General features: G+C 41.2%; 1 protein-coding gene across 10 annotated transcripts in view; it reads right to left on the reverse strand.

Annotated features, from left to right (window-relative positions):
- Window positions 1-8,013: 8,013 nt before the first annotated feature.
- The window catches only part of SLF1 (SMC5-SMC6 complex localization factor 1), a 38,075-nt gene continuing 33,464 nt past the window's right edge, over window positions 8,014-12,624 (reverse strand). For 7 of the 10 annotated variants that reach the window (XM_082074219.1, XM_082074218.1, XM_082074220.1 and 4 more), the window contains 3 exons: window positions 12,152-12,244; window positions 11,568-11,750; window positions 8,014-9,119 (listed from right to left, as the gene is read on the reverse strand). In XM_082074219.1, coding sequence (XP_081930345.1) covers window positions 8,635-9,119; window positions 11,568-11,750; window positions 12,152-12,244 — 761 coding nt within the window. In that variant the 3' untranslated portion in view covers window positions 8,014-8,634. Of the gene's footprint in view, window positions 9,120-10,326; window positions 10,524-10,644; window positions 10,696-11,567; window positions 11,751-12,151; window positions 12,245-12,624 lie in introns of all 10 variants that reach the window. The other 3 variants (XR_014186137.1, XM_082074224.1, XM_082074222.1) reach the window with 3 other exon arrangements.

The following is a 12,624-nucleotide window of genomic DNA, read 5'->3' on the forward strand; positions in this document are numbered from 1 at the left end:
CATTATGGCTCTTGGCACAGCTGGCAGTGGCAGACTGTTTTCTGGTTGGTGCTTAACATAAAAACGTGAATAACTTGGATTCACAAGGAAGAAGTACAGCAAGTGGCATTGCAAGACTTTTGTAGAAAGCATACCAGGTCTTCAAAAACAGGTGCTTTTGATTGGTGGAAGAAGAAGGCTTAAAAACTTGCAAGGTTCAAGTTCAGAGAAGATCTGAAAGCATCCTATGACCCAAACCACAGCTGAAATACTAACAAGGGGTCAGGGAGAAGAGCAAGTGACATCAAAGCTTCCGTACTTCCCATTCATCAAAGGACACATGGATGGGAAAGGCAATCTTATGCAGTAGCTCTTCTAAAATGAAGACCATGATTCCACGTGGGCTGATAAAATACCCTCAGTTTCTCATAAACTGTTAAAGGCTTTTGGGACCATCTTCCCACACCAGAAACAAGTCTGGCTCTGCTAACAGAGGCAGGAGGCGGCAGCTGAGAGGGATGTTCGAGAAGGCCCTGAACACTCTGTCAATCTTGACCTCTAGCTGCAGCATCTTTCCACCTCCACATGGAGGTTGTGAAGGGCAGGTACAGGCATTCAGAGCTGTAACAGTGGCAACCACAGCTCCAGTAAGACGAAGATGACTCAACCTGTAGCACCTTAACTCCACTGTAGTGGGATGGCACCTTCCCAAGGTGGAAGGAAGACCTTGGGTTTATTTTCTATTTAGTCTGAGTGGGCCTGAACTCTGCTACACATTTCCAAAGAGGATGACGCAGTAGACGTGGGGCTATTCAGATAGAAAAGAGAGGGGACCTAGTTAATTGGAGTATTGATCCTCTTGCAGCTGCAGCTTGGTGCAGAGGAGGATGCAGGGCTGGCTGTAGAACAGACAACAGAGGTGGCCTGCAGCATCAAGGGCCGGAAAAACTTGGAAATAAAATTGTAAATATCTATGCAATTTTCATGTAGGTATTGGGAGAAAAGAAACCAAATGTCTCCTCCCCTTGAGAAGGTGCCTGTAGCTGTTTCTGGGGGAGGGTGCAGTCAACATAATCCTCCTTGTGCTTGGTGGGGACCTCTCTACCCACGTCACTACACAGAAGCCTGGAGAGGACCTGAAACTTGATGTGTTCCAGTCTTCAACCAGTGGCTACAAAAGATCTGGAGTTTCCCTATTTACAAGGAGTCCCATGGAAAAGACGAGGGGTGACGGGTGCGAAACACTCATGGGTAGATTCCAACTGGACATGAGAGGGAAATTTCTCCTAATGAGAGCTACGAGCCATTGGAATAATCTCCTCAGGGCAGTGGTGGGTTCCCCAACATTGGACACATTTAAGATTTAGCTGGAGAGGTGGTGGGCCAGCCTGTCTAGACCAGGCTTGTGCCAAGAAGGGATAGACCAAGTGATCCTTGTAGTGCCTTCCAGCCTGGGATTCGATGGTTCATCTCTTATTTACAGGCCTCTACTTCAGGGTGAGAAAAACAAAACAGGTGCTTAAATCTATAAAAAGGAAATATTTGAAACGGCATCCTGCTTGGCTGTTCGTAATCCGTGATGCAAAGCAGTTTTCCTTCTTTCCCCTTGGGCAGAAGGATAATACTGTGTCACATCGTGGTGCTGCGGCAAAATTCGCATTGGAAAGGATTTTTATGGATTTGTGGAAAAACAAAACCAAACCAACTAAAGCACAACCTGGACCTGGTGGTGAAGTGCCTGTAAATACAGCCATGCTGGAGCCCTTGATAACTGTACCCACCATTTAACCCTATCATTTCTCTCTGCACCTTTTTGTGTGGAGTTTGCAAAGGCCGATCACAGAACAGGTAATTCTTCATGTTCTATGAACATAGGGGTAGATAGCATAACATCATTAAAGAAAATCAAACTTGCAATATTAACAAGAAGTAGAAAATGTCAAATTTTAAGACTAGATGGGTAAGTAAGGCAAATAACAAAACAACAAGCTGAATTATTGACACCACAGTTCTATGATTTTGTTTTAAATATAGATCTCTCTAGATTAGTTGTTGTTACTGTTGTTGTTTTTTGAGGTTTTGGGTTTTTTTTTTTCACTTAGCTTTGCCTTCTCCAAATTTTCCAAGGCAGCATTGGTTATAGATGAGATTCTGTATAGATAGTTACATATCTTGGAAAAACATCCATTACGATACAAGAGCAAGGTAAGCAATGAGAGCTTCTTTACATGACTCTCCCAAAAAAACTATGACATTTAGCAAATGTATACAAGCTCATTTAGCTAAAACAAGACTTATAATACTTAGACTGTGTTCAAGTGACAACAGGTAAACCTCCCTGTGTCAGCACTCTTAACAATTTGTGTAAGCTGACTGTTCACTCTGCCACTGTTTTATTTCCACTGCTACATTCAAGATTAATGACAGTTTTCCAGCATCAATAAGATGGCTCTCCTGAAACATTAATGAAACTTGCTTTGAAAGAACCCTGGAGCTGGATCTCAATGTTTCTACAGGACTTGAGTGCAGTATTTTTACCCTTTTCCCCTCCTCTTCCTCCCCTTTCCTTCCCTCTCCACACAGCAGTGGGTGGTAACAGGAATTCCTAATGCTGATAAAAACCAACCAAATAGTCTAATTTTCCGTTTTAATGTATATCACCCCGAGCTTTAGGCATATAGAAGTATTGTTTCTCAATATTTATAGTTAGTTTTGGAGCAATTTAATCACAGGTGTCTGTGTGGATAGAGTAACCGCAGCCCTGCAGATTCACCATTCCAACTCTTCTGCATCGGGTTCCCCTCCTGCCTGCAGGACAAAGTCTGCTGAACACCCCCCAGCTCATCCTTTTTTAAAATAAGGCATTTTGCAATCACTCAACTGCCTAAAATATGCTACTATCATAGTATCTATTGATATCCTGACTTAAAGCAACTTGTTAGACAAACCAGAATACTTTTTTTTTTTGGACAGAGATTACAAGTTTTCTCCATAAATTGTGTGCATTTTCACTACCTTCATCGGAATATGAGAGCAGAGATGAATATTTTGCAAAGTGTAATATTTAGAGCTGTTTTCCTGAAGAAGCATTGTTTCACATCCTGGTAAATACGATGATGAATTTGTGAACTTGTAAGGCTCCTCATATGTTACAGTTTGGTGATTGTAATTATTTAATGCACGTTTAACAGATTAAGAAAGGAGATATATGACAGATTTTTAAACAATATGCATTTGGGAATAATCACTGAGCATGAAATGTTTCTCACGGTGTTCCTCTGGCATTGGCACTCAGACTGGCATGTTTCGCCAACAAAGTAAATAAATATACATCCATTCATATTTACATACATACTCACAGGAGGTGATGAAATGACCACTCGTGCGGATTGGTCTGGTTCAGTCACTAAACTGGTTCCCTGTTAAAAAACTTGTCTTCATGCAGGCAGTGCCAGTTAAATGTGAAGCTGTACGTACCTGACAATGCGCTGGAGATGGGCAGCTCTGGGCTTACTGGGCACTCCGACCACACGGGAACACGGCTGAAGGAGGGAGGTTCAGGCTGGACATGAGGAAGGAATTGTTGTCCTGAGGGTGGTGAGAGCCTGTGCCAGGTACCCAGAGAGGTGGTGGATGAACCATCCCTGAGACATCCCAGGCCAGGCTGGACGGGGCTCTGAGCACCCTGAGCTGGTGAAGGTGTCCCTGTCATGGCAGGGGTGGGACACAAGGAGCTGGGAAGGTCCTGCCACTATTCTGCAATTCTATGATCTGAACACATATCTCCAGTTTTTCTTGTCTCACCTTTCGCTTGCATCATCTTGTGTTGTGCAACCTGGACCACTGTTATCTTATAGACCCACAAACGTAAGTCTGAAGGACACCTTATTAATTAGGCAAATAGTTCTGTGCGCAGCAAAACTAATGAAGCTTCATTTCCTATGGCTGTGCCTCCAGCAGTGGAGCAGCAGCCCCAGCCCTGCCCCTCTGCAATGAGCCTGGAGCCCTCCCGCATCTCCTGTTTACCCTCATAACCACAAACTGGAGACAGACAGGGAGGGATGTGGGTAAGAACCTGCCCACTCACTCGGCTTGATGAATCAGCCAAGCTCCAGCTGGCAAGGAGATGCAAATGATAAGGGGAGCAGCAGTGCCCCTGGAGGGATGTTGTCATCTCCGGCCCATGAAACACCCCAAGAGCTTTCCATCGCCCTCAGGTCGCTTGCCCAAGGGTGCAAGACAAGTCCTGCAGCTCTCAGCTGTGTGGAGGTGACTGGATGCCACATCTGGGGTTAGGAGAGGTTTGGCCATGGAAACCTGCCATAAGGCCTTTGGAAGCCGGAAGAAGGATGATGTTTAATTTATCACGTTTACTTCTTTGTCCTAATAAACCATACACTGTTGCTACCCTTTAAAATGAATATAAGTTTCTTGCCAACAAATACAGCAGTTATGATGCCTTTCTCTCCCGAAAAATATTCAAGGACAGCTTTGAGTAGCAATCAGTCTTCAGAGTAGAACTAGATCAGAATCTAAGAATCACAGAATTGCTATGGTTGGAAAAGACCTTTAAGATCATCAAGTCCAACTGCTAGCCCAACACTGCCAAGTCCACCCCTGCCCCATGTCCTGAGAACCTCATCTCCATCTGTCCAACCCTCCACGGACGGTGACTCCAGCACTGCCCTGGGCAGCCTGTTCCAATGCCCCACAGCCCTTTGGGGAAGAAATTGTTCCCACATCCAACCTCAACCTCCCCTGGGCAACTTGAGGCCGTTTCCTCTGCTCCTGGCGCTTGTTCCTGGGGAGCAGAGCCCGACCCCCCTGGCTCCAAGCTCCTTTCAGGCAGTTCAGAGATCAGAAGGTCTCCCCTCAGCTCCTGTTCTCCAGCTGAACCCCCCAGGTCCCTCAGCCGCTCCATCACACTTGTGCTCCAGCCCCTCACCAGCTCCATTCCCTTCTCCCCACTCGCTCCAGCACCTCAAGGGTTTCTTGGCGTGAGGGACCCAGAATTGACCCAGGATTCATGGTTTTCCCTCCTCAGTGCCGAGAGCAGGACAGGGTTTGATATCAACCCTGCACAGGGCAGTTGTGATGCTGCCCCTTTGCAATGCAGCAACTTAACATCATTCAGGACCACAGATGGTGCAAGAAAGAGCTTCAGGACTATTTAAATAGTTTAAAGGGAGCTCAGGCTCTGAGGTTTGAACTTCCTCCCTGTTATAACAAATTTTAAATTGTTATTGAAGCCACAGGAATAGGTAATTTTTATAAGCTAAACTTAGATCCTACACAAAAGTCAAACAAATCAGCAGCAAAATTCGTGAGCCCAGACTCCCACTACACCAGCAGTAGTGATTCACTTGCCAATGAGTGTGACCATTTGGAAACCAAGAAAACACTCTCTAAAACATCTTACAAATATCAAATTTTTGCACATAAACTGATGTGCTTTGTGTGGCAGTAGCGTGAAACAAAGAATGTGTGTCGGAGAAAACGTAACACTGAAATTCGGCTTAATGCAACTTTCTTTTTGACAACTTTCAAAGCCTGACCTGCGTCTTTGTGTGCCGTTGTAAACACCGAGTGCACATCGCGGCGTGTCCTACCTGCTGTTTTGGTGCTACCAAGCTCCACGCTGCTGGTCTGGGCAGCACCTGGTAACAGGGACGTTGCCCAACCCCATGCTGAAGGTGAATAATGAAGAACTTTCCCAGGGTCTGGGAAAAACAGGATGGAATGAGGATGAAGATGAGGATGAAGCACCTTCATCTTGCGGACCACGTCTACCTGTGAAATGTGGACACAGAAAATGGGGAGGGAGGGCTCGTTGGCTGATTTTGTTTGTTCTTTTAAGCCAAGAAGTGGGAATTATCCTACGTACCAAGAGGGATTTTAAAAAGCAGACAGTTTAATCACTTAATAGATCTCACTTTATTGCAATCGTGATTTAACAGGAAAGTTTTGCTATTCTGAAATAGAACAGGTACTCTCTAATAAATTAGATGAAGCACATAATTTTATGTTAAATACGACTGAGATATATTTAAGATTTTTTTAAGGATACGGAGTTTGCAAACTTGAGTATACATAAAACCGAATATGTATAAAACTGAACTCTGTTAAGAGCATAACTGGGAAATAACAGGAAAACTTTCAATACATGATCCTTATTTAAACTGAAAGAAAACTGGAGAGAAGAAAATTGTGTCACCATATAATTAAAGACTGACGATGCACACAGACAATATTTAAGTTGGGGCTACATGTGGAATATTAATTCAGACATTTGCTAACTTTTGAATGTTTCATTTTGCAATGTTAATAATGTTCATTTAGCACATTATCTTCTTTACAGTACGTTGGAGAGATGTACTTGAAATTAGTTTAAATAGGTAAGGAGGACTCAGAAATGACTGACGTGCTTTTTCTAACTTTTTACATGACATAATAGCAAACAATTGTGGAAGTATCTTGGATATATAAGCAGAATCGCTCTCTGATTTTCCTGCTTTCACCAGAATTCTTTTTTGTGGTTCTCTGGGTCCTGATTATTTTAAACTCCTAAATACCTACGAAATTCACGACTAAAGAAAATGTTACTATTGCTAACTTAAATGCGTATTTTGCACTCTTTAGAAAGCATGCACATGGATTTTTTCATCCCTGCAACAGAGAATACTGATGTTTATTAGTCTATCTCATATATGACAAAGATTTTTTTGGTGTTGCTTTCTTACTACAGAAAAATCAGAAGTGCACAAACGGACACAAATCAAATGCGCACTGACACTTTATTCTGTTAGAGCAGGCTGCTCTGCACGCACGTATAAAAGTAATAATTGGTCATTAATAAACACTGAACATTTGTCATGAAGGTCTGGTTCCAAGACCAACTCAGTCTGAGCATCTTCAGTAGATTAATTGCCATGAGATCATGTACGTCGGCTGCAGAAAGGCTAAATGGAAGTTTTAATGTGCTGCAAGCCAGCTGCATCAGTGTAACTTATTCCCTCTAGTCAAGCAACATCAATTTCAGCAGCAGCTATTATCCACACCCTTTCTTTTAGGGTTCTATTTTTAATATTATAAATTACTATTACAGAAGAACTGGAACTGGAAACATTGCTAATTAGTACCTTCCTTTTGAAGGCTAACATTTTAAATTATTCCTGACCTATTACTGAGTTTCTTAGAAGAAGATCACGTATCCACACCCTAAAGCAGCACTTCCCTCTCTTCCCTTGGAACAGATAAACTTCCCTTAGAATTGCAACTCTTCCCAGACCATAATCTGAAATCTGGGTCTCTACAAGGATGCAAGAGGCAGGAAGAGCTGTTGTTTCTGTATAAATGTGCTCTCCAAAACAAGCAACTCTTCCACATCCCCAGCCCCATGCAACACAGTTATGTAGAGCCTCAGTACCTTTAAGGAACAGCACAGGATTTTTCCTTTTTCTTAATTAATTAGACCATCTGATAGAATAAGTATCACACAAAGCTAAATTAGGTTAGAGGATTAGTTTAGAGGATTTATAATGTGCAGTTAGCATGTATTCACAGAATGGAGAGCAAAATTCTCACATTAAAAAGGGTGCGATTTTTAAGGAGATCCATACTTAGTGCCAGCATCTGATGCTCAGCACATACTTAAACTGTTTTGCCTAATCCTTAGTAAATTCCCCTGCCAACATAACTAAACTCGTGCCACTGCCTCCAGCCGCACCTTCACTTGAAGGAATCCCACGAGTGTCACCAGATGGCTTTATACACTGGTTGTGTAATGGATTTATTGAACCAGTGCAAGCCAACGTGAGCCAGGGCAGAGCCACAGACTAAGTGGATTTGGCCATTTGCAGCAACGTTGGCTTGATGGCTTTAAACTCTCACCAGCGGTGCCCACCGGAGCTCTGAACATCGCCCGGGACGTGTCAAAATGGACGTGGCCATGATGCTCACAAGGGAGAAGAAGATGTTACACACGCCTTCATGTGACCACTTCCATCAAACTATGACAGACACAGACATATTACCTTCTCTTTTGAATTTTACAAAATTCAATTAATTTATGCAATGTAATTTAACTTTTTACAAGACAAGGATAAAAACAAGATAAAAATTGATAGGAAGAATTTGCTTCCCCGTATGTTTTTGTTTAATGACAGGTATTTGTAATATCCATTTTAATGGAGGATATTAAAATACACAGCCACAAGCCTTTCTCAAAGAAAAACTGCTTGTGGTAGTATTTCAATTTCGTTTCACTTCAGGGTCACTACCCCTGGAAACCAAAATGAACTACAGTGTGAGACTGTGAGTAATAAAGATTTCCAGAAGAGAAAAGATAAAGTTCAAATTAGTGCAAATGATATAGCACCCTCCTGGGGTGGTCACAGGCAGCCCCATCTGTCAGAAAACTAGAGGGTACTAGCGTTTGGAACAATTTCACCTAAAAATGCACTGAATCAATGCATCTGACTTCCAGGTTCTGATAGAGAGAAGTACCAACAACATGGGAGACACTAACATGTAGGTCTCCTGCAAAGCTGCGAAATTTCTGTTTTAGTAGCCAGAATAAAAGTTAGCCCAACACCAAGGGTTAACGGCCAAGATTCAACCCACGCGACTTGTTTGGGAGCTAACTGTTAAAAAGATTTAAGTAAAGAGCTGATAGGCCTCTACCATGGTTTCCAGAGTTGCTAATAAAGCCTCTATCTGTTCTCCAGGGAAAAAAGCCACGTTTGCAGATATTTCTTGAAGAAACTGTGGTAGCTTTTGAAAAGTTTCTAGCTCTCTAAAATATGTATCTAGTAACCAATCTGCAGAGAATGTATTTTTCATCTTACAGTTATCACGAGCCATTACGGGAAGTACATTTGAACAAGCTACCTCTCTGGGAGTTAAAGTAAAGGGGGAAGACAGATTATAGACTGAACAAAAATTCAGCAGCATCTTATTAAACAAAATCAACCACAGCTCTCTCTGCTGACTGCAAAACTCCCGTTCTGCGTGTTCATCAAAGCTTTCGATGTTCTCTTCTGGAAGAACAACATTCAGAAGTTCTTGCTTCACCGGGACGGACTCAACATAATCCAGGGGCAATTTTCCATGGGAGTCCCTCGGCTGTAGAAGGGCTGGTCCTGTAGGGAAAACAGAAACATTAATAATAACAGCACATTCGATTTGGCAGACAAACAAGATTTTGGTATGTTTTTTTTTGCCAGAAGCTAGGAGTCTGTTTAAATCCCTTTCTGTACTAAGTTATGTTGATGTAACTGATGAGTCATACATTTGCAATACAATCTAGAAGATTTATAGAGACCCCTTTTAACAGTATCTTTAGGATATTGTCGTAATTTTCTTCCCACTTTTGCTAAGTTAAAAGCCAATGTTTTTATCTAGAAATGGAAAAGAAATGCAAAAATTGCTTATTCTAAAATTTCAAGTAACATAGACAATGTAAAAATGTTATTACTGTTGTAAAATTCCATTAGGTATTTTACAGACCAGGTTATGTGCCGACTCCAAATTGAAGGTGTGTTATTATGATGGCCTTTATTTTACTTTTCTGGGTGGTGTGGTCAACCTTGCCCTTGGCTAGGCAGCAAGGTAAACTACTGAGGGAGTAATTCTTGTCTCCCCTGACAAATGAGCTTTAAAATTCAGCCTTAACAGCTTTCTGAATCTCTAATAAATAGATTTAGCCTAAGTAAGCGGGACACTTTTTACCTGTTCAGATTATACTACACACTTCTGCTATTTCCTGTTTATTAGTACAATGGAGTTTTTAATATTTAAATAGTCCACAGATGTCTTGGTAAGTTTATGGAAGACTGCATGAATAAGAAAAAATGCAGTTAGCACGCTACAGGTAGTGCTTTTCAAAGACGAACACATCAGGAATATTTTTACATAAATTTGGCTTACTATGCTAAAGCAATGATGCAACTGTAACTCAAATACATTTTCAGAAATACGTGTTAATTACAAAAAGGTAATTCAGCCCATCACACGTTCATACTAAAGGTTCTAACTTTGCTGTGATTAAAGCTGTATTGTTTTACTTCACCACCGATTGCGCAATACAATTAAATTTCGCAAGCCGAAGGTTTTTCTAGAGGAGGTGAAAGAAGTTTTTGCAGAGATGTGTTCTGAATTCCCGAGCTGAGTAAATCCAACGGGTAATGTGCTTCCTACCACAGTCTTGTCACCTGCTTGTCAGGCCAAAACCCACCGTGTGACACAGGCAAGGATACGGGAACCCGCAGCCTTACGGTTGCCAGAAAACCTTGATGAATGCAAGTGCAAGCAGAGCTCTTCCCCCAGGACACCAGGATCATCCCCTACCTATTCTTCATGGTTGCCTGGAAGAACGCGCATCTGTCATTTCCCATCGAGGAGTCGGGCGAGCGACAATATTGGCTGTTGCATCACTTAGACAGATTGAGCCGAGCACAGGTATTGGCTCGGATTGTCAGACACATGGACCAGCAGATACATAAAACATCTGGGAGGCACCGAGCCGAAGCTCAGCAAACACAGAACTGCAGAGGAATGTATTGATCGCGAGCACAACAGGCAGAGAAATAGCCTTTAGGGGGCAGGAGAAGACTGTAAATACACAGGGTCTCACACCAAGAACGAAACAGAATTTTGTTTCTCTACCTTAATTAAGTAACAGGCCATCTCAATACAGCGTGTTCCTCTGGCTCGTGGCTGCATGCAGAATGATTTTTATTGAAAAAATTTGGAGTCAGCACATAATGCATGGAGATTAAACTGACACAGTAGGTCAATGGTAAAGGATATTGCAAAACCTCATTTTAGTAAACGAATTAAAAGGAGGAAGCGTTAATATCCAAGACCATTCTTTGCGGTTGTTTTCTTAAAAAAAAAACATGCTAAGTTAATTATATTGATACAGTATATTTCAAAACAAGATACAAGTTCCCTGTCACTGAACAAAAAATGTTGCTCAACACATTTTTCGTGTGTCTGCCTAAGGGGTAATGTATCTTTTTTTAGAAATGAAGGCATCCCTCCCACTATTATCCCTGAACAGCAGTTATCACAATTACAATATAGATTCCTTTCTTAAACTAATTACCAAGCTAATTGTGTATTTCAAAGACCATCACATTAATTTTCATAAATGCTGAACAAATTTATGTTGAAATACATGATTATATAGAGGTTTACTGGTCTATTTTTGCATCATGGTAAAAATAGATCAAAACAAAAGAAAATCCTTAGCTTTGCCTGGTGACTAGGTAATCTTCATCTTCATTAATGAGTTAGGAGAACATAGTTACAATGCATACGGTATAAAATGCAGAATAAAAACTTTACCATATTGGAAAAAAGACGTGAAAATCCTGCTTAATTTCATATTCAGCTGATCGAGATAAGTGTGAAAACAGTATTATTTTTTTATGTGACCAAAACAGCTTGGCTTAAAAATGCTCTAAAATAAATATTCCATAATAACATTGTATTTCAAGCAACTATTGAGAAAAACGCCACGAACTTCATACGGACTCAGAATAATGGACAATTTCCCTAAACCGGTTTAGCATAAACGCACTCACCCCCATGCTGAAGGAGCAGCTTGCCAATTTCTACGTGTCCATTTGACAGCGCATCATGCAAAGGAGTCACCCCGTCCACTTCACTGAGCAGGTCTACCTCCGGACAACGCTGCAAAATTTCACGGACACACACTGTGCTGCCATGGTTACAGGCTTCATGCAAAGGCGTCCAGCCAGCATAGTCTGAATTATAAATCAAGGGAAGTTTTTAAAAGCGGCAGAAGTAATACTAAAAACCTTAATAATGCACTTCGTTAGCCAGCAAAACACTTTGCTTTTTTAGCATTCGTCACGCCTGCGGTGGCAGGCTGTGATTTCAAAACAAGAAATTCTATTGAAAAACGGCTGGAAAAAAAATCAAATAGCATTTTTAAAAAAAATCAATAGAAAATGTCACGTTAAAGCACACTTTAGTTATAAATTAACCTTTCCTCAATGTTTGCTGTGAAGTCATCATTTTGTGTTGTTTGAAATAATAAAGGTAGTTTTAACAGTATAAATATAAACTTAATACCAAATATATATTAATACAGTCCTTTATCTGCCTTAATTTCTTAGTTCTGTAGAAAAAATGAATAACTTACCTTTAACATTAATGTCTATTCCAGGGGAAGAGAGAAGCTGAATCAATCTCTCCACTTTGTTACTTATGCAAGCTTTATGCAGGGCTGTCTCTCCTACCATAAAAAATTAATAGATTACACTAGACTAGGCAAGATAGCAACTAAAGAAAATAATCAAAGTGCCTGGAACTAGGAGACCTGGCTATATGCCAGAAAATTCAATAATGAGTAAGATTTTCCTTTATCCTGTTTAACTATCTTTTAAGAAAATTCCAAAAAAAACCCAACCAAAAACCCAAACCACAGAGCTTCTGTTCCACCAGAGATCCAGCAATGAAATTGTATTGCAAATGGTGTAGCACAGGAATTATCTCCCCTCAGTTCAAGGTTTAAAGCTTCAATCACAGTATAAAAGCACCAAGTGATCACAGAACACCAAAAATACTGGGTTTTGAAGCAATAAAACTTTAGAGTGCAGTTGCCCTCCCTTAAAT

The sequence above is a fragment of the Streptopelia decaocto genome (genome assembly GCF_964273445.1).
Source record: "Streptopelia decaocto genome assembly, chromosome: Z".
Classification (NCBI taxonomy): Eukaryota; Metazoa; Chordata; class Aves; order Columbiformes; family Columbidae; genus Streptopelia; species Streptopelia decaocto.